Genomic DNA, 21027 nt, shown 5'->3' on the forward strand with positions numbered 1-21027 from the left:
TCCCTCTTATAGGCTTTGGCACGTTCCATATAACTTGCTTTTCAATAACGCTCTGTTAAAAGCTCCAATACTGATGGGGCACTTGGCCAGAGTGTTTTGAAAATCAGTAGTTCCCAATGTGTCCGTTCCATTGTCTGAATTTTCATGTACCGCTCGCGTTGAACGATATTGCGTTCGTGATCAAGCCAGGGAGAGGCTTACGATAAGCTTGAAATGCCGCCGTCCCGACATCAAACATTGATAAAGCAACCGCCAAACGCCCCGACGCTAAACATACACACACCAGGCAATTGCAATCATGCCCAAAAGAAAAAGAGGAGAGAAAAAAAAGCAAAAAAAAGGCGTCGACTTTTGTGTAAGATGTTCGTGTAGATCTCTGCAATGCGTTAAAGTCACGCTCGCTATACGTTAACACTTCTCGGACATGAAGCAATCAGTTTCGTAGGATTACCACCCCAAACGTATCGATGATCATACTCGTGAGTCATGCTGAGGAACAATCGATCTCTCAGCACGAGTTCGCATGAAATTTGCGTGTGCCTCCAGGCATCGAGCCTTGAGCCGTGTCACTGGCCAAACCGCTGCCTTGTCTAGCATCATGGCAGTGATTCGAAGTAGCTTCGCAGCATAGCCACTGTAACCATCCATGTCCATGTTGGCTTCCTGTCCGCTCAGCATGTTCATCTTGATCTCTGCAGAGGACAAGACCTCCTGGACTTTGCCAAGTAACTTGACATCTTCCTCTTCCAAAAGCATGATGGCGTGCACATCTGTAAGATCGACTGTGTCCTTGCCGAGAATGCCAAGGTAGCAGCCAACCCGATCCTGTAGCGTGGCGATCCATTCTGCGAGAACCTGGGCGCAGTCAAAGGTGCAGAGGGCAGATTGAAGCGGAAGCTCCCTACTTGTAAAGTCGGCAAATGTAACACCGAGCTTGTCGGACATAGCGAGTGAATCTGCGGCATAAAAGGCAGCCTTTCGAAGATGCTTCTCGCGCCGAGAAGTAGCATGACCTGACAAGGAGGATCCTGGTTGGAGAGAAGGATGCTTGGCGTTTGAAAAATCCATTAATGACATTTGAGTCGCAGGCGATTCCACGAATCCGGAGCTGTTGGAGTTATCTGAGGGCTCGGTGCTACCAGATTCAGAGTTTGAGATAGGCGATTGCTCCGCATGCTGAACAATCTCGTTGCCACGAGAGAGCTCCTCGGCCATTCCGTCCCAATCTCGTTGCCAAAACTTCTCCTTTGAGCGCCCAAGGTTCACGAAAAGTCGGATATACGCCAAATCAAGCAGAGGAATCGCATCAGCTGACAAAGGACCCTGGCCAAAAGGGTTTGGGCGCTCAACACTGTGATGAGGATTGTTTGCCCAGGCTGCCTGCCATGCCTTAAGAGCAGGCTCAATGTGCCTGTGCATCTTCTCTGTCTCCTCGTTTGTCCAAGACTTATTGTGGTGTCGCTGTCGTGTCTCCCAGATATAGTTGTGAAGCGCGTTAATGAGAATTAGCGAACCGAATGTGCTGGTGCGGAGTGGCGATGCCATGAGATCTCTACCATCCACTGAGGGATCGAATTGTCCGTTCGTAGCAAATTGATGCGGCTTGTCGTTGGCATGAAGGAGATCACCCAATGCATCGTGGAATGTCATTCTGTTGTGATCCGCAGCCTCTGCTCCACCTCGTGCATGGAACACAGCGCTCGATTCGGCCGAGAAGAACTCCTCATCGCAAGGAAGGTCCAGGAATATTTCCGAGTTAGTTAGCGCCGGAGTGTGGTTGTAGGCGGAGACCAAGAGGCTGGAAAGTATAAAGACGGCGTATAAAGTTCGCTTTCTCTCTTCTCCCGACTTCCATCGGAGCCACTCGGTTTGATCGGCCTCCATGTTGGGGTTCCAGTTCCCGTCTTCGGTCATCTGAACGTCGTGGCCGTCAGAGGCGTTGGGACGACCGGGCCGAAGAAGATCAGCTGCTTGAGCGAGGCTGACAAGAGCGGCGCAGTGAGTTGAAGCGATATCGCTGGCAGTCTTGTCGCCGCAGTTATGGCCATAGACCACGTTCAGAAGCATCGCCTGAACGAGCCACACTGGAGTGTGGACACCTCCATCGTTGCTGTGGTCAGTCGGAGTACTTCGACGAATATCAGCCTTTCGAACATCGGCTTTTCGCCGTTCCTCAAGATAGAAGAAAATCATTTTCTTGGCCATTTCGAACAGCTCTCGGGATACGGTAACTTCCATCTCGTAGAGCGCGCCGATGGCGGCCATGGACAAAATAAGGCAACCACTACCACCTACACCTGGGCGACTATTGGAAAGAGGCATATCGAAGGACAATGTTGGAAGATGCAGGAAAGGCAAGTGAGGGTGGAAATAAGCTAGATAGGCACCAACATATCGCTGGAGGTCCTGAGTACTGGGCAAATTGGCTGCTTGAGGAGGGGCAGTCTGTGAAAGAGGAGATTGAGGTGAGCCTTGAGAAGTAAAGGAATATTTACGACCCCCAAAGGGCAGGCACTGGGACAGGATGTTCACTATGGCATGCCGGGTGGCATCTGTAATGGTGGTCACGGGCGAAGCGCCGTGGTTGCCTCCATTTAGGGAGGATGGCGTCTCCGGGCCGGCGTTGAAGCCAAGAGTCTGGTTAATGTTCTGCGTGTTGAGCCCCGTCACAACAGAGGGACTCAACGAGCTCAACGAGGGTGGAGGCGTAGAGAAGTAAGGGTCATTGATCTTTTGAGTAGCTGGCTGAGGTGATAACGGTGCTCCGTTGAGGAGATCCGGAAAGACTGAATTCAGATCCATCGCAAAAGGGTTCGTTGGCATCTGTGGAGGTGCCATCACAGGCTGTTGCCACATGGCACTCGTCCCAGCCGGCGCGGGATGATTCGACCCATCCAACATAACATCGCTAATCCCACTCTGACTCGTCGTGCTGATTGCGGACGGACTAGATCCGTCAATCACATTTTCGTTCGCGAATGACATCTGGTGTTCAAACCCGGTCAACCAGTCAATGCTATCGTCGAAGTTTTGATTCGTGTGCATTCCATCAATCCCATTTCCGAAAGGCGACGTCTGTTCCAAGTTCATCGCCTGTGGTGAATCGCTGTAATGGAGGTTGTTGGGGTTGACTGTCGTTCCACCAAAGAGCATGTTCTCAAACTCGAACTCGGTACTGAAGGCAGACAATGAGGGCGCTGTCCTGAGAGGGTTAACAAAGTCCATGCTATTGAAAGCTCCTGCGTCAAGCTTAGGGATGCCGGGTTGCATAGACCGCTGGCCCATAGCATTGGACATGCCACCAAAGAAATGATCCATGTTGTGGATTGGCAAACCGGCAAGACTTGGATGTCTGCTGTGAGTGTGGCCGTGAGGGATACCGCGAGCCACAGACGGATTGGCAGAGTTCATCTGCAAAGCCGAAACGTCAATGTGGCTGATGGTATTGGCTCGCGGACGCATTGTGTTTGACGCGGCATTTGAAGCTGGTGCAACAGCGGCAGCAGCGGCAGCTGCTACATTACCAGCGACGCTGTTCTTTCGAGCACGGCTCTGACCAGGAGCGACGCCAGTTGTAGACTCACGACGATTACGAGGGCGGGATGCTGGCGTCGAGCTCTGGTGCAGCTTTTGCTGATGACGCAGCAACAAATCACGGCGAGCGAAGCATCTTGAACACTCGGGGCACTCAAAAGGCTTCTCCTTTGTGTGAGAGCGCTCGTGTCGCTTGAGATGTTCCAATCGAGCGAATGAACGAGTGCAGGTACCGCAGACGTGAGGACGGGGTTTGTCCGTCTTTGGGGGAGGGAAATTGGGCGTCTTTGTGTTGACAGTGATGGTTGAGGCTATAAATGTCAGCATGTAAAATCGGGAGGTTTAGTCGGCAACGGCGCGCAGGTCGAGTCGAACTCAGAAGTACGAGGGGCAGCGCCGGCGAAGGCGGGATAGCTCACCAGAGTCGTCGGTGGTGGAGGGTGCAGCGCCGGCGGCGGCGTTTGTCGGAGCTGTAGCGGACATGGCGAGGTTGGGACGCGAGACTCTAACGCCGGAGTCGTTAATAACCATCGCAGGTCGAATCGATCAAATTCGCATTCGCGAGGGTCGAAAAAGTGAGGTTTTCGCTGTCGTGCTCGCAACGGCTCGTCGTGGGGCACGAAATTGGGCGACTGAGAAGCAACGATAGAATGGCGGGGAGTCTTTTGGCGGGCGGCGGGCGCGGTTCGTCACTTTTGGTGGGGGGAGGGGAGGTAGATAGATAGATAGTATGCGTGTAAACGTAACGAGGCGATCAGAGTAGAAGGAAAATGTATTCTTTAAGCGACAATATCATGCTCCTAAGTATGTATAGAGAGAAATGTTATATTGACGAGGAAGAATAGTATGAAGCAATTCAGATTCAGAGATCGTCGTTGAGAAAAAAGGTAAGTGAAGCAGCAGCAACTGCTTGGAGAAAGTGAGAGAGAAAGAGAGTTTGAGGCAGTGGTGGCAGGTGCAGCAGAAGGAGGAAGGTAGGTTAGGTTAGGTTGGTGCCGAATAGAACAGACGGGGGACCCAGGCAAGCAAGGATGGCAAGGGAAGCCGCTGGAGAGCACGGTGTGTGGCACTGTACGCCCGAATTTCAATGGCAACCTGCCTGGCTTGGGGACTTTGGGGGTGTGGCTCCAGCTGCCGTTTCGTTTCCCTGGGGCGCATCAAGTTCCCGTAGTTTTCTCAGAGCAAAGAAAGAAAGGCAAGGTACTAAGATGAAAGGATCAAGCTGGCAAAGGATAGCAGGTAAGGATGGGAGTTTCCGTGTTTCTTTTCATAGCTGCGGTTATCGGCTGTCATTACTAAGGACTTGAGAATTGATACGGAAGCTGTAATTAAGCCGCGATTGATGAGGTTGGGCAGAAGCAGACTGTAAAATGTGGTAGTTTGTTCTTTGTGTTATTCGCTGTAGCATCTCTACAGCAGCAGTGCCCCGGTCCACATTCGTCATTTTCAACTTGATCAATCAATCAGTTCAATTCGATTCGGGCTCGTTGCCCCCGAAGGTTGTCGTCAGTTGCCTCACCTGCGTCATCTCATCAAGTCATCAAAAAGCATGTTATGTTTTCTGGCCTGGGCTGGCCTGTCCTGTCCTGGTTTGAGGCTCACGGCTCACAGATCACTCCCTCCCTCTCCCAATCATGGATGTGTGGATACTCTTGGAGCGGTCGGGAGTACGACGTTACTTTTGGATCCTTAACCCTTTGTGCGTCTTAAGTTGGGCTTGTAGTGGTGGGATGGATCACGCCTAGACCGGAGAAGCCTGGCAATGGATACCCTTGATTAACAAAAAGGCCGATCTATCCCAGCAGCCCAGCAACTTCTGCCGCAAAAGCCAAAATGCTTCCAGGAGCGAGCCTGGACAACAAATACGGCACAGCAACTCGGTTTATGATTGCATCACGCGGTAAATGCACATATTACAGGACTTTCCGAGGCATGGCTGAATCAAAAAGTCAGTTTTCTGTGATTATCATGATTTACAGGGGGCTTTTCGGTGTCAGATATTGCAGGGCCATTTGGAGAGGCTATCACGGTTAACTGTCGGCTTGGCCAACAACACCTTGGTCCTAGTCAACCGCGCTCATCATTGTGGTACGAACATATCCGTCTAGAACTCCAAATCTCTCTTCTTTGTGTATCGTCATTAAAGAGCCCATTGGGCAAGAGCCCCAGTAGACGCTCCGCGCAACCGCCTTTTGCCACGGCATTTGACGCTCCAACATTTATAGGACAGTACAGTACAGTACAAGTGCGTTCCCTCGGCCGATGGCTGGACTGGACTGGACTGCGTTGCGTTGCGTGCGGGCTGAAGTCGAACTGACCGGGTACGCACACACTGTGCAAGCTCCTGGCTGTAGGAACTGCGAATTAGGCGCCTCGAAGTAGCTACTGGGGTGGGATGAATGACGATGCAATTGCGGCGTCCCGAGATGCAGAAAAACGCCTGCATGTAACCTTTGGAGACAATTCATCCATGGAATACGCAGTGCAGTGCAGGGCAGGGCAGAGCAGAACGGAACAGAACAGTGCGGTAGAGCAGAATGTAGGTGGAAGCTCAAGGGAGAAAGGACCCTTGAACGGCGTCTCGGGCTGTTTCTGAAGTCTAAGATACGAGTGGTCGAGGCTTAGATCGCTTGGACATTAGCTGCTAGCTTAGGTAGACGTAGACGTAGCTTAGCTTGGCGTCCAGCATGGATGTCTAGTTTAGCCTCTTGAGCATGCACGGCCTAGGTAACTTTGATTCAGACCACAAAAAACACAATCAATATCTATCATGGAAGAACTGTTTCCGGTCGATTGGACTCTTCGTATCTTTCTCGTTTTACTCAAGCGCTTAATTCTGCTCCAACATGACGATAGAATAGGTCTGGAAACAACAGTGTAGGATCGGCTCAGACAGCTATGAAGTAGTTTAGTCGCTCGCTGGTCTGCAGATATCCCAATCGGGAACCCTTTCTACCAGGCCATCATCCATCGACAGATGCCCACAGAGTCTGCATTAAAAGATAGGGAGTGGCGCGCAATTATACAACTGAATCACTCAAATATGGAGCTTCCACTTCCCGTACGTACAGCACAGTATGTGTATGTCGTTAACAGCTTAACGAAGGGATGACGTGCAGCTGTTCCATGTCAATATCAAGCGCCCGCTACAGTCTCGTCCTCTAGAGCAAGTATGCATCACTCTAGATCTGTCTGTCTGCGGCAATTATTAACCCGAGACTGCGTTATGTCTGAGAATGATGGCATGGCGTGTACGTGACGCTTCAGAACAGTACGTCGACAATCACAGACGATGGAATGATCGCCCAGCGGCTCTGCTCATTCGACCCTTGTCTTGGCTTTTCCTACCCGACTTTACTTTTGGAGCCAGGACTAGTCAACTAGAGCTTCTTTGGCCAAGTTGAGAGACTATCTAATTCTATCGCTACGTAACGTACCTGTATGATTCAATCTTGCAGTACGATTTCTTGTTTTATGTAGGTAGTTTGGTTATTCGACTCGACTTCGGTAATAATCTCGGAACGTGAATTGCTGAACTGTACTGTACCCGCACGATAACACCGGGTTGCAAGATATTTGGCCATAATTAGTCGATCAATTGCCTCTGGGTGAGAAACTGCCAGCTGATTGCCTCAAGCCGTCGTACTGAGCGGGTCCAGCCCATTTGATTTGTCCTCGTTTTTAGCGTCGATAGGGTCCTGGGTTGGCTTTGCTTGGTAAGTTGGACTTGGACTTTGGTTTGGGCTCTACTGGGCTTGCTTGGGCTTGGACCTGCCACTGTGCGGATGTAGATTTCGCTCACGGCTCGGCCAACACGGACATAGTGTACCTAGCATACCTACCTAATAGCGACATGGCATGTGATGCACTGTATTGCAGATTGAGACCGAGACTGATTGTTGGTTTGAATCGGCTTGTTATTAGATGAGGTGCTGATGAGGTACTATGTCGTCCAGAAACAGAGGGATTGAGTAATGAGAATTGAAAGTAAGCAGCTAATCTCAGAGGCAGACAGACATCCTGCTATGAGAGCAAGGGGAAATTTCGCATCTATCAGAACCAATTGTAGGCCCAGCGTGCGTTTCACCTAGCTCGAGAGGGTGTTCGCGGCCAAGCCCTAGCCAGGCTCTATCAGATAACCACTGCAAGGACCCTTCTCGTTGATGATTGTCAGTTGTACGGAACTTTCTTTGTGGAAACCAGGCGGTGACAGTTCAACCTTGTTCGGTTCAGCCTCATGAGGGTTCTTCATTCCGTCCGGGTTTGGACCAGATTGGATCAGAAACCAGGAGGCCTGTAGCGCAGTACAACACAATACCGTACTCGTCTTTGTGCAACTTACCAACCAATGATTTGGTCATACATTCGTACATGTCGCAAAAAGAGATGTATTGATTACCACCAAGAGGAAGTTGCCGTGATCCACGAACCCACTATCTAGTCTGTTTCATAAAAAGCCCATCACAGCAATGCAATTCTCCCATCACAGCATCATTCGTTCTTTACATTGGACAGGAGGAATATTATTAATGTTCCAGACCTGGAAAATGGCCCCAGTCTAAGTTGAGTTGGATTCAGATCCGAATCCGAATCAGAATCAGAATGAATCGTCAATGGAAACCAAGTGAAGGCGCCGTGCGCAAACTCTTGATCTCTACTGTCTCTGGTCTGTTCAGTTCGATGTCTCGTTAGGGCATGGGGCCGCACGTTGTTGTGTCACACATGGACAAGGTCCCTCAGTCCCAGTCTGAGTCTCGTCAGTATCGATATTTATCGCCAGTTTCAACAAATCACCCAACAGTTTTGTCATACATAGTTGATCCTGAACCTGGTCTGACCTGATCGGACCCATACTCGACTCAGTTTGTTCCTGGTGTTTTTACTCTCCTTCAAATCATCGTGGGAGAACTTACCTACAATCGTCTAGGCACTTGGTTTATTGTCTCATCAGATAGAGTGAGCACCGGAACGAACCAATACTCGATGCTTGCCAAAACTACGCCCCCGATCCACCTGCACGCAAGCCAAAGGGACCAGAAAAGCAGCGAATCCAGTTGCAGCGTCATTTCAGGGGTCGAGTTGTACTGTAGCCAGGTAGCCAGGGTCATGGCCAACATCCATATCCATACATACCTGGGGAGTGATGAATGAGGCTACTCTACTTTCTCGACCGGACTCTATCTAATTGCTAACAATTAGTTAGTGCTCGCTTGGTCCATCAGTCTTTACTGATAACTGGCCTTGTGCCCGTTGCCGTCGACGGAACCTCGATCGGCTGCAAACTATCCGAGTTTTGTACTAACTATACTTTGTTGTTATTTGCTCACCGCCAGATTGACAGACTGGCTGACCTGACTGGCACTGACACTGACACTGGCACTGGCACTGGCACTGACAGATGAAAATGATGAACATCAAACGCCCGTCGCCGCGGCTGTCTGTGGCCGCGAATTGCTCGCCCTGAGTGGACATGGTTTTGGTACAATAATGCTAGCATGGACAGGGCACGGCATCGCATCGCATGGCATTCTTTCTCATGCGAGCACGAATGGGGTTTCAATTGCAGAGAGCCCTTGATCCCTGTCCAACACACCACGAGCCATGCCATGCCATATCCGCTACTACTGCAGTCACAGGACCTTCTTGCCACGCCGAACACAAGGAAATGGGCGACCCTGTCCGTCCCTTGTTCGTTCCATGTTGAACGGCATGGCACATAGCCTCAAGTCATCTTTACTCCAATTGATCAGCTAGTTCACCGAGAATCCAGGAACACAACCATCAAACGCGACGGGCTTCGGGGACATGTATGTCCGTAAGCACGACTGATTCTTTTGGAGGGTACAGTGTACTATAGAGAGGCACAGTAATCGAGGTGCGGTATCTGTAAATCATGCAGTTTACCAGAAGCTGTTTCTCAGCCTCTGATTCACCTGAAATCAATCAATGCCGATTCAAAGAGACTGGCATGTCTTTGAAGAATACAGAATTTCCTCAGTCCTGACATTGGTATTAGGAAAAAAATTTTACCTGTCGAGTGCTGCAATAAGCGGCTTTGCGCCATAAACACTTGAGCTGTCAACGGTCGGCAGCTTTCGCTAGAGGCTCCTGGCCAGTTGGTGGTGAGATAGGAACGTCATTCACGCACTACAGAGCTTCCCCAAATCGCTATCTCGCTCTGTGCTTCAACGCATTGACACTTCTGGTAGCAGAGCGATCCTTGCCCCTGTCTTCCCGCTGCACAGCCCCCCGAGATGTATGTATGTATCAAGCATTATTCATGGTGGAGAAACCTGACGAGTACGTACCATTTACTGCACGCAGTGCACTGTACTGAAGACTGGGCGTGAAAAGACGTAAACTCACTGCTCCGGTTGAGTCTCCGCCTGGCGTCCCACATCCGTTATGACAAGTCCTATCTATTATGAACTAGCACTGCTTCTTTTCATGTCTCAGTTGTTTCTTCTCTCCTGTCGATGAGCTGCTAGCCTAGGCTAGCAGCCTGGAGTGGAATCAACTAATCGGAACAAATCTCAATGCATTGCAGATGCGATCCACTATCTCACAAACGAGAGCCAAGCCAATGTCGTCGTCCAACAAATAAGGACTTGTTAATTCAACATGTAACCCTTCGCGGCAGGGGAATCATCATTTAAGGAACCTGTCGGAGAGCACTGGCCAAGTATCAACAAAGCAGGAACCTTTGATGGATGATACAGTACCCCATTATAATGGTGCTGGGCATTTTGGTCCCTGGAAGAGCTCTCCAAGGAATCTCCAATTCAATCCAATACAATCCGTCTACAATCGGAGACTTTACTTTGTTGAAATAGAATTCGACACAGTACAGCATCAGCCCTAGGAATTTGGAGAAGAGACCAAGCATATCACCAATAGGTACATCCTGCGCCGCGTTCATTTTAATGACTTGCTTCTGGCAAACTCCTGTTGTCACTATACATCACGGACAGCAGGTCAAGCATTCATCGAGACATCACTCAAACCCCAGAATGTTAGGTCCAAAAAGAGGCATATCTCCATGGATCCAAGAACAAAAAAAGGTCAGGTGCAGCATCGGCCCACAGCTCGAGGCTTCTGCAACCCCTTTGGGATTGATGCTTATCCATTTGACGATTTACGATTGGTTACAGTTTTGAAAAAAGAGCGAGAAAGAGAGCGATGTCGGTTTGTTTTTGAGTTAGAATTAAATCACCATGACGCTCGCTATCTATGATCCCAAGCTATACTGGTCAATGAGCGAGCCGTTGCTCAACAAACGCTTAGTACCGGCAAATAATTCACCCTCTGTGAGAAACCGTCAGCCTTTTGGATATTCTTTCTTTCACATTTGCGAAACAACAGGAAAGGTCTGCCACACCACGCGTTTATGCGTGTGAGACCAGCTGTTGGGATTGACCAACGAGGAGTTTGACCATTTCTTCCACGTTTTTCCCTCCCTTCTCTACGCCCTTTCCTCCAATCCTCGTCTATCCCAATCCCTGCACGCCACTTGTCGACCTCTTCACCATTCGGACAATTGGCTGAACTGGCCTTCGCACTGTACTTCCAGAGCAAAGACGCCTGCAGACATAGTACCGTGGCTACCCCAAATCCCGTTTAGCGGAGTCTGGCTCCCACGAGAACGAATCGAACGGACCAAGACCTGGCTAGCTGGCCTAGAGAAATGAAATCTGGGGGGGCCGCTTGCTACTGTAACCCCTGGTCTGGGGAGAGTCGGACTGGTGCGTTAGCAGGGCCGGCCCCTTGTTGTTGACGGCGCACACACCATCCACCAGCAGCTCATCCCTGACTTCCCCAGATTTTGCCGTTTGCGGCGTCGTACTGGAGGACGTGACAGGACCTGGAGATGAAGGCCCGAGACGAGACAGCAATATGGCTGATCTCTCAACAGAGGCTAGCTAACCAAGACAGCCTTAGCCAGCAGCACCTTGATCAGCGCTCTCTCCTACGCCCGCCTCGACACGTCTCCGGATGCTGCGGCGGTCCTTTCTTTTCTTCTGATATTCATTGCCTGTTCCCTCGATTTTAGTGCACGTTACGAGTAAGCTTGGCAGCCACAAATCGTAAGCTCCAAAGGATTGATTACGCAGGCCAACTTTCTCATTGGTGGCTAGACCTGAGGACTGGGTGAAAACTGTTTCGACGCCCCAGTTCGGATCACGAACTAAGCAATAGGAGTCTGCCGGCTGGCTCGCAAACAGAGCAAAGCCAGAGTTAGAATGCTACCCAGCTGACGGGCAAACCCATTCTGTTCTTATTGCCGTAATTGAGGCTCTCGCGGAAGCCCCACGAATGGAGCTAACCTTTGGCTAATCAAAATGCAGAATTGCTTGCGCTGGATGAGGATGGCTTCGTCGATGATGAGCCCAGGATTATCTAGTGGGTACCTTCGCCATGGCGTCCGTGCTTGTCCGAAAAACCAGCTAGATTACATCTCCATGTTGTTATCGGCATCCTCGAGGTCAAACCTGGTGTTTGCTTGGATCTCTGATGGAGGTGGTCTAGAAAGAGGCCAAGGCGACGAGGCCTACGCTAGAAACTCCAACTAACTAGACCACGGGGTCGGTAAGCTAACGGATATTCTACTGTTATCAATATCAATGGGTTACACCATTTCTGCAAACAGACCAAGAAAAGAAGCAGTCTAGCAGTGCAGTACTGCAACAAACACGGCAAACAACACCAAGTTATGTGGAGCATCATCGTTCAGTATGATTCATTTGCGTTGCGCTATTGAAGCATCACCAAGTCATGAAGCAGGAGTGTGAATAGGACAGGATAGTCAAATGTATTCCTGCTAGACAGACCAGACCGTACAAGACCCTCGGGACCCTGCAGGGGCTGCCACACCCACGAGATATTTTGAGTTTGCCCATGAACGGCGGGCCTTGTGGCGTTTTCCTGTCCAGGAAGTTGAACGGTGATCCAGAGGTCCCTGTGAGTTATTTTTACAGTGCTGTACCGTATGTGATTAATTACAGAACCTGTCATCCTAGTTAGTTCTGAAGAACTCTTTGCTTTTGCGCCACGAGGATGGGCCGAGATTTGGAGAATAATTTGATAACAAGTCATTATCGACACATGGCAAACCATCTTGTCCGTGCTGAGAACTGTAAATCATTAGCTGAGGCCAACTACTATCTGGTGCCTCGTTTGACAAGCGGAAGATATTCCGTAGTGGTTAGAAACGGCTGTTGGAAGCAATCGTGGTGGCCCGAACAAGAGTTCAATCAGCAGACCAATGATTACCCCGGCATCAAGTGAAATGGAAATGCATGGCTAATCTTCGGGCCGGGGGAGCCAATCTTGCAGAAACGAAGCTTATCACATTCGGCAATGCTTCAACAAGGAACGTACGTAATGTAATGTCGACGGGATGCCTCTTCTTGCTCTTTTGGAGGTGTGATGCTCGCTCTGCAGGAGGACAAGAAATACAACTACAAGGGGAGCTTCGGCTTTCTTGTTCAGTCAAACGAGTCTCTACTGCAGGTCGTACAGTCTGCAGGCAGTACATATCGACTGACGGGCTGAGTTGTTCTAAAGTGGCGAGAGCGCGAGGGTGGCGTTCACGGAAAAGGTTACTACTATAAGGAAGACGAGAAGAAAAAAACTTGGTTTACAGCAGTATGCAACCCAGGCCAAGAAAGTTCGATCGATGGATACCAAACTCGGGTAAAGTCCTTTAGGCGTGCTGGCGTTGTGTACTCTAAACCTAAGAGATCTACCACCTACGTTGGGATGATCAGCAGGGTCTCCAAGACTTTGGGCGAATCACCAACCATTATCGTCTCAATCATCTCTTGAAAGTTAATTGATTTTTTTGATTTTTGATTTTTTGTTTTTGTTTTGCTTCTACAGTTTTCTTTTGGGGGTGTGGATGGTCCAGAACCTTGTTGTGGCATCAAGCATGACGAATTACTTGGAAACAGATGCAATGCAGTCGAGTTTGGGAAACATTGGATGGTTGAATGGCACTGTAACTTGGTTGAACTCACTGTAACTGCCGCGGCTCGGAGCATTGTCGCCTCTCGCCTTTTAGTTTTCTTGATTTAGATGCTCGAAAGTTAAAGATCTGCGATGCGATGCGGCTTGACGTACAAGCGAGAATGTGCTGTGGGTTGCAGCATTCAACGTTGGCTGCTTGCTCACGGGAAGAACACCGGCACTTGTTAGTTGCTGTAAGACATTCTGACTGATAGAATGCTTACAACATGCTTATGCTTAGATCGGCGCATCTTTGTTCTTTCAGCCACTCGTCAATCGAGAGGCTGTTGGTCACACAGTTGCCTACTACCTGCCTGTTGTCGAATAATCGCTCAATTAATCACCGGCCTTCGGCCATACAGCGTTTGAGAAAAGACGTTTCTGATGCTTCCCACTTTCAGGGTGGGATCTTGACTAGTCTAGAACTCGGCTGTGATAATAAAAGGGAAAAGGGACCACTAGAATCCGCACGAGTGCGTTATTAGTCGACGACTTACGCGCACAGGTGGGACTGGGATTGGATGAGAGAGATTGAGGGAACAGCAAACATAATTAGAAACAAATCGACAAACAAAAGAAACAGATACATACCTAGGTACGGTACAAGAGAAACGGTACTAATCAGCTTGTGACTCACACTTTCTCTACCTGCTATCGGACTTGGCTTGCAGCTTGATATGCTACCGTTTACCTTGTATCGTCAATCGCCAGGCATTGGAAAACATGACTGGTAAGAGACAAGAAACGAAATTATCAGGTCAGCTTTTGCCTGGGTAGACGAGGTTTTGCGCCATTTATTTTTGAACCTTTGCACTCAGATGTCTACTTTTCTGTCACCTTTTCTCTAGGCGCATCGCCAGCGCCAATCGCGTGGGGGTTTGGAGGCTTTACCGTGATGTAAAGACAGTACCAACCAACATCCCATCAGCTGTGCGATTGTTCAATCGGATGGATATCAGTCATCACAACTATCGAACCATACTGTAGTTCACGTTAATAGGTGTTGTTATAGTGGCCGATCGAGGAATGCCCACCCCGCCAGTTCGCCTCCGTCTCAGTTGTCAACTGAACTGGCTAACAGTTGATGTGCATAAGTTTGGACTGCTAAAGAAACTGACTACCCTCCACTAAATGTTTCACTCTGATATATTGTCCATCTTTACTCCCATCCCAATCCAAAATCTTGAATCATAGTGATATTGACGATAGATAACAAAAATGCCCAGCCTTGTCCTTCGTCACCAACCCAGTCCAGGTTAGTTGAGCTATGTGCTGTACAGCTATTGGTCGAACGAGCATACGTCATAGAGGCCCATTCCAAGGCCAAGATGAAGAAAAACCAAGCTGAGAAGACAAAGAGTCGTTGGTTATATTCTGTAGTTATTCGTGTGCTCTATCGTGAAAAAGTCTTCCTATAACAAAAAATAACAACGGCAACGCTTGTGATTTTGCTTCAATTGGTGCCCTGCCTTGTATATATAGCTACCTGCCAAGGCGGCTACACACGTTGTGAAACCACTTACACAAACACCTGGTACTCCCAAACACATATTTATCATCATGAAGCACATTTTACTTCCCCTTTTATCTTTACTCATTGGCTCCAGCCTTGCTGCAGATGTCGTTACAATCACGGCACCAGTATCCATCCCCTCCAACGAGCCAGAATGGAAAGACAAAGACACCTTCACATCAGCCGTCCTCAACAGCACAAATTTCTACCGGGAAGAGCACAACGCTACAGATCTAAAGTGGAACAAGACACTCGAGAAGTTCGCATCAGACTACCTCAGTGATCTCGACGACTGCGCATTTGAACACTCGGGCGGTCCATATGGCGAGAACCTCGCTATAGGTTATCCCAACGTCACGGCTAGCATTGAGGCATGGGGCGATGAGCGGGACAAGTACGACTTTGACGATGCCAAGTTTGGTGAAGAGACGGGCCACTTCACACAACTTGTCTGGAAGGATACCACCACTGTTGGATGTGGGAGAAAGTTGTGCGGCGAAAAGGGGTGGTATCTGGTCTGCGAGTACTGGCCTAGGGGCAATGTGAAGGGTCAGTTCAAAGATGAGGTTATTAAGGAGGAAGGTGGTGCGTTTACGACGAGACCTGGTGTTGGATTGGCCTTGATTGTTTTCCTTGGATATATTGTTATCTTTCTATAGGTAGAGGTGTTAATCTCGGGTACTGGATCGGCGCATTTGTATACGATGGATGATTGGATTCATGCTGGACATGAGCTACGTTGGCTACGTCTCTACGGTTTCTCTGTACCTACTATAGATTTCTTATGTGTTACGGCCTTACTATATACCATTTCTGTTATTTCTTACCCGCTTATCATTTTATCGAGTTCAAACCCCTCTCCAATGCTTCTTCTCTTCGTATCATATGTGATTTTTCTAATATCGACACTGCGACAATCCATTGATATGTAATTCCGGGCTACCTGTATTCTATGGAGGGTTTGAGGGAAATGAGCCTGTAATGTGGTTGCGGAATATGCTCTCTTGCCAAAGGTAACATGCACAAGTCAGTTCAACACTCGTGAGTATGTCAGGCACGGAGATGCGGACCTTCATAGTATTTCTCAATGAAGTGAATAGCATTAAACACCCATTGGGAACTACTAGTAGGTACCTTAATAACCTACCTACCTACCTAATGTACGAGATCGTAACGAGCACCTTGTGGAATTCGTTCTTTCCCTTCCAGCTCGAAGGCAGCATGTGTATCAAATGCATATGCATACCCGCTTCCACATGTCTCTTTATTAAACCATGCAGCAAGGAAAGAGAAAGAAGACACAACATACCTTAGCATCCATGGTCAATTGCTAGTCCTCGCTTCCTAATACGAGCGCCCAAACTCTCAACTACTATCATCCCGCACAACATCATACACCCAGTATCATCATCTGTTTGTATCCTTGGAGACCCTATGGCCACTTGTCACCCTCTTGTTATAACATCGTTCTCTCTTGTCAATTTCCTCGCCTCCTTAAAAAGAGGCGGGAGCGAACAAGATGGAGTATCCGGCGCAGCTTGTCCACGTTCCGATGCCCGGACTTTATGAAACGTTCCTTGAACGCTACATTATGTCAATGTTGCGGAATCCTTATCCAACCGCCAGTCGATTTTTTTCTCGGCATGAGGTATATTTCGCCTTGCTGAAAATTAGCGAGGGAATGCATCGAGAAATTGGACTAGATGTCCCGACCAGAGCATAGTATGCGTTAAGCTGCCCTCTACCTCCTGTCTTCAAGCTCTACGAACTCAACACCAAGCACTTGACTGTCCTCAACATCGAAGTCTACAATGATCACACATATCATCTGCATGCACTTGTGCCCTTCTGGCCACTATTTTCTCACTTGACAGCCTTACAACTGTTCATTCTGAGATTCCATGCAGTCTGCGACGCGATGCCCCCAATTTTACACCCGGGGAGATTGTTCTACGAAGACGCATACGAGATCCCGATCGGTTTATTTAAAGACCTTGCTAAAGAAGACATACGACTTCAGGAGGGCGAGCTGACTGGCTTTCCATACGAAATTGATGAAGATCCTTGGGAGTGCCTCAAGTCCAAGATAGATATTGTCCCTACTGACAGCGACGGCGAGTATCTGAGCCCGACATCGGTTCGCAGGTTGGAATTGCTCTTCATCAATCCAGGGATCAAGAATCGTCCTAAAAATCTTTATCAGTATAAGCTCCGGGAATTCAATCAGAGTAGGTCGCCCTTGGAAATATATCGGTGTCGCAAGGAATTATTGGAAAGATTCGGCCTCATCAAGCCTAAAGAGCAAGCATTCGCTGCAGGAAAGGTCGCGATCGAGCGCTTCGAACCAAGCTTCAGTCGCTTTTCCCAACCTATCCTTGAAACTCCCGACACATCGACACTCAGATTGACTCCCGGTGCTCAGCACGCTCTCGTTACTTCAGATGTCGATGCTCCAAGTGTCAGTACTTCAATGGAATCCCAAGGCGCGAGACGATCATGTTGGAACCTTGTCCTAGAATTGCTGTTGTTTTGGTATCATGACTTCAAAGCAGATTTTATGCCGAACGAGTTGGAGCCCACCGCTGATGATGAAAACGAGAGTGCAGGAGACTTGTGAAACCCAAGCGTTGTATTTTGACAAAAAATTTTTTTTTATACAGTTGTAGCGATGTAAGGCTAAGAGATGTGAACTTATTGCGAAGTCTGCCTGTTTTCTGTCACTATTAGAGTGTCTCATGGCCGACACGATTGAAAATATCCTAACAAACTTCAGATACCTTTATCCCAACCCTAGATCTTGTCTTGTGGTGTCGCTAGCCTACCCGAGTGAGTTACTCGGATAAATATTGCTCCACCTCCGCCAAGATTTTGGGTTCGCGTTCAGAGCTCCCACGTCGGAATCTTGCGACAGCCAGAATCGTGGTGATCAAACAGTCGAAACATCGCTATCCCTCAACTTCGATCCCGATCCTTAGCGTAGCGACAGCTCCGCCATTCTCTAGACCTACGGCTCTTTGCGCTTATACACATCAAAATGACTGGTCGCGGTGGTGGCGGTGGTCGCCGTGTTCTCGTTCCTCCTATGTAAGCCTTTTGAAGCTTCCCTCGCGACGCGATTGTTTGTTCGCTGAATCTTGGAGACGGTGTACTGATGGAATCCTAGCAACTTCATCTTCAAGCTTCTTCAATCAGTGAGTCTTTACCGTTCCTTTTCTACGCCGTCGATCGCCGAAACGCTTGACCGCCGATGGATCTCGAAAACACAATATTATCCCGAATCCTGCGATTTTCGGTATTAATGATGAATACGAACGGGGATCTGAATAGTTCAAGGGTGATATTTCAATACGGTTTGAGCTCGGGGATAGAGTTATTCTGAATCGGCTGGGCCAGGATTGAACGACTGCAAAACTGTTCTTCATCCCCAACGCTACAACAGTGCCGCATCTCCCCACCATGCTGCGAAATGGGATTCTATTATGTTGTCGTGGTCTATAAGGCGGAAGCGAACCACGGCGTTCGATAACGAGGACTCCTGCTAACTATCGCAGCACGCAACGGTCAGCGTCTGGCTGTACGAGCAGCTCTCTATCCGCATCGAGGGCAAGATCAGAGTTAGTACATGCAGAACCATTCGCAAATAACAACTTCTAACGTTTCACAGGGTTTCGATGAGTTCATGAACCTGGTAATCGACGATGCCGTGGAGGTCAAGCAAATTACCAAGACCAACGACAAGGAATCCCGGAGACCTCTCGGTATGCTGGAACCCAACCCCCTGTCTTTACTGTATACTAACATTATCAAAGGTCAAATTCTGTTGAAGGGAGACAACGTGTCGCTGATCCAGAGTGCCGCAAGCTGAAGACGTGGTAACGAAACCGATCGCGTGGATTTGGAAAACAGACGGACAATGAGCCAGAGTGGAGTGGTAGCATGAAGGTATACCCAAAACCGCCCAGGCCGATTAATGGCTGATGAGGCACTTCCAAGGTAGTCACGGCGCTCAGTATCTCTTGAGTTGCACAAAGTCCGTCACGTCGCTGATGGGGTCGAATGCGTCGAGGATAAAGACTTGACCTGACCATGTATCTTTGTGTCTGCTTTTGGGAGACATTTACGAACCAATAAATACATGTACGCTTCTGATTATTATCTTGATTGTACTTGATGGGAGTGATGTATTTGTGATGGCGTCATTAAAGAGTGCTTGTGATTGTAGCGCTCACAATCCGAACAACCTTGGTCCGGAATTGAGCGAATTTTTAACAAACAGACAACTATAAGTACTTACGCATACATGGTCTCACAAAAACAGGCCGATTCCCACATTTCCGGCCCCATCAGATTCTGCAATCGCTTTGTCAATGTTGCATACGAGAGCTCATACTACGCTGCCCCCACGGTTGGCACTCGTGTTGGTTGGTATCTCTCATGACACTTAACTCATGCATGCATATGTGACAATGTCACATTGTTGGTCAGAAAATGAGAATGCGGACGGAAATTACTACGATCCTACAGTACAGCACCAACAGCGAATGGAAACAGGATAATTCAACTTCGGTTGCCCAATGTTGTATTGGAGCGTCATATAATGGGACAACCAGTGGGATGATGTCCCCTAGCCGGAGTGTCTGCATGTAAGATGTGTCGGAATTGTGATGCTTGAAGACGCCTGTCAAGTACTTGATGGAAAAGACCATGGCGGCCTCAGAATGTCAGAATATGACCATTAAGACCACAGCATAAGACAGAAATAGTACTAATCTATGCGACTTGGAGGAACTTTCAGTAAATCCGGTTATACCTGGGTATTTACTTTTGGACGATAAATGTTCTGATACTCACCGAGAACCGTGAGTTCTTGGAGACACAGTTGCACCTTCAGTACAACCGAGTTAATGACGTTGCTCTTAATGGCAGTGGAAGTGTATTTTGGCATATTTGATTGACCGGCAACAGTACAGTCTCATCACGATCGAAGCACCTTCGCATCTCAACCGCGATCACGATTCGCAGCCTCAAACGGCAATATCAACATCGGTCCCTGTCAATGCACACAGTATGTCTCAGCGTTACCATAAAGCAACCATGTTTCGGCGAAAATCACACCGAACTCACTGGGAGGGTGTTGAAGCGTCTCATTAGACTAGCCATAGCCTGAATAGGATTGATGGATCTTTAGCCTTTGAAAAGGAGGGCAGTCTAGAAGGAAAGCATCGCAAACATTATCCCGTAACCAGACAGCGAGGCTTATTTAGAACGCAACTCAATGAGCGCCATACCCCCCTGATCGGGCTACGTGACACTTTAGCTGGAAGAGCCTGGACCCTGGACATGAAAGTCGACCCAACGGTCCTGGCGGTGTCTAAGAGGAATATTATTCATCAGTGAGAGATTGAACGCTATTGATGATGTACCGGTATGCCTTTGCTTCTACGTATACTGTATCGCGAATATCGTGCTAATATCGCAATGATACATCATCTCTCGTATTGTACAGAGTAAATATGGCGGATATGCCCTGCGGAAATATCTTAGCAATGAATATGCACCCCGGATTTTCTCCCCCGCAGCTGGCGGTGGATTGTGGAGCCACACTGTGGAAGAGTCCAATATAGCTTGTCAACTAGCAGTGATTTATGAACATTGGATTACGCGGCGCATTGTTATTGAGAAGCTGACTCGGAGCTAGAGTAAGCCTTTCAAGCTATTTCCGTTGTTACGTAGTGATTGTATTGTGCGTTGGTTAGTGGCAATCAGCCTCAGATGTTGGAGTAGGTTGAGGCTGTTAGCTTCATGTTTCTTGCTTCTTGAGAGAGAAGAGGTCCGCAAGATTTTATCAGCTTGAGGACGAATGAACTTTGACATGAAACGACGTCGAATTCGACAATAATCATGATTGATAGATAGCCTGGTAACGATGGCTGGCGGCATCATTACATTAATGAGGCGACCCTAGTTTCGTGATC

General features: G+C 48.6%; 5 protein-coding genes across 5 annotated transcripts; 4 read left to right on the forward strand and 1 right to left on the reverse strand.

Annotated features, from left to right (window-relative positions):
• Positions 1–471: 471 nt before the first annotated feature.
• FGSG_02743 (uncharacterized protein) lies at positions 472–4017 on the reverse strand (the record flags this gene model as incomplete). Its single annotated transcript, XM_011320405.1, has 2 exons — positions 472–3845; positions 3954–4017. 2 exons carry the CDS (start codon positions 4015–4017, stop codon positions 472–474), a joined length of 3438 nt encoding a protein of 1145 aa, XP_011318707.1.
• Positions 4018–5367: 1350 nt separating this feature from the next.
• Positions 5368–6130, forward strand: FGSG_12196 (uncharacterized protein; the record flags this gene model as incomplete). Its single annotated transcript, XM_011320406.1, has 4 exons — positions 5368–5482; positions 5514–5622; positions 5760–5855; positions 5917–6130. 4 exons carry the CDS (start codon positions 5368–5370, stop codon positions 6128–6130), a joined length of 534 nt encoding a protein of 177 aa, XP_011318708.1.
• An 8969-nt stretch (positions 6131–15099) lies between these two features.
• Positions 15100–15711, forward strand: FGSG_02744 (uncharacterized protein; the record flags this gene model as incomplete). The annotated part of the gene is made up of 1 exon (XM_011320407.1): positions 15100–15711. The coding sequence occupies one exon, from the start codon at positions 15100–15102 to the stop codon at positions 15709–15711; it is 612 nt and encodes a 203-aa protein (XP_011318709.1).
• An 860-nt stretch (positions 15712–16571) lies between these two features.
• FGSG_02745 (uncharacterized protein) lies at positions 16572–17669 on the forward strand (the record flags this gene model as incomplete). The annotated part of the gene is made up of 2 exons (XM_011320408.1): positions 16572–16700; positions 16812–17669. 2 exons carry the CDS (start codon positions 16572–16574, stop codon positions 17667–17669), a joined length of 987 nt encoding a protein of 328 aa, XP_011318710.1.
• Positions 17670–17965: 296 nt separating this feature from the next.
• FGSG_02746 (uncharacterized protein) lies at positions 17966–19206 on the forward strand. Its single transcript, XM_011320409.1, has 5 exons — positions 17966–18136; positions 18216–18243; positions 18604–18666; positions 18717–18810; positions 18862–19206. Exons 1-5 carry the CDS (start codon positions 18087–18089, stop codon positions 18915–18917), a joined length of 291 nt encoding a protein of 96 aa, XP_011318711.1. The 5' UTR covers positions 17966–18086; the 3' UTR covers positions 18918–19206.
• The last annotated feature ends 1821 nt before the right edge of the window (positions 19207–21027 follow it).

Source organism: Fusarium graminearum, chromosome 1 (genome assembly GCF_000240135.3).
Source record: "Fusarium graminearum PH-1 chromosome 1, whole genome shotgun sequence".
NCBI classification, from domain to species: Eukaryota; Fungi; Ascomycota; class Sordariomycetes; order Hypocreales; family Nectriaceae; genus Fusarium; species Fusarium graminearum.

Bases quoted from the DNA above. Each gene is read 5' to 3' on its own strand.
- FGSG_02746 (XM_011320409.1), top strand. From the start codon at position 18,087: ATGACTGGTCGCGGTGGTGGCGGTGGTCGCCGTGTTCTCGTTCCTCCT. The intron at 18,244-18,603 runs GTGAGTCTTTAC...TAACTATCGCAG, and splicing joins TCTTCAAGCTTCTTCAATCA to CACGCAACGGTCAGCGTCTG. The intron at 18,667-18,716 runs GTTAGTACATGC...AACGTTTCACAG, and splicing joins GCATCGAGGGCAAGATCAGA to GGTTTCGATGAGTTCATGAA.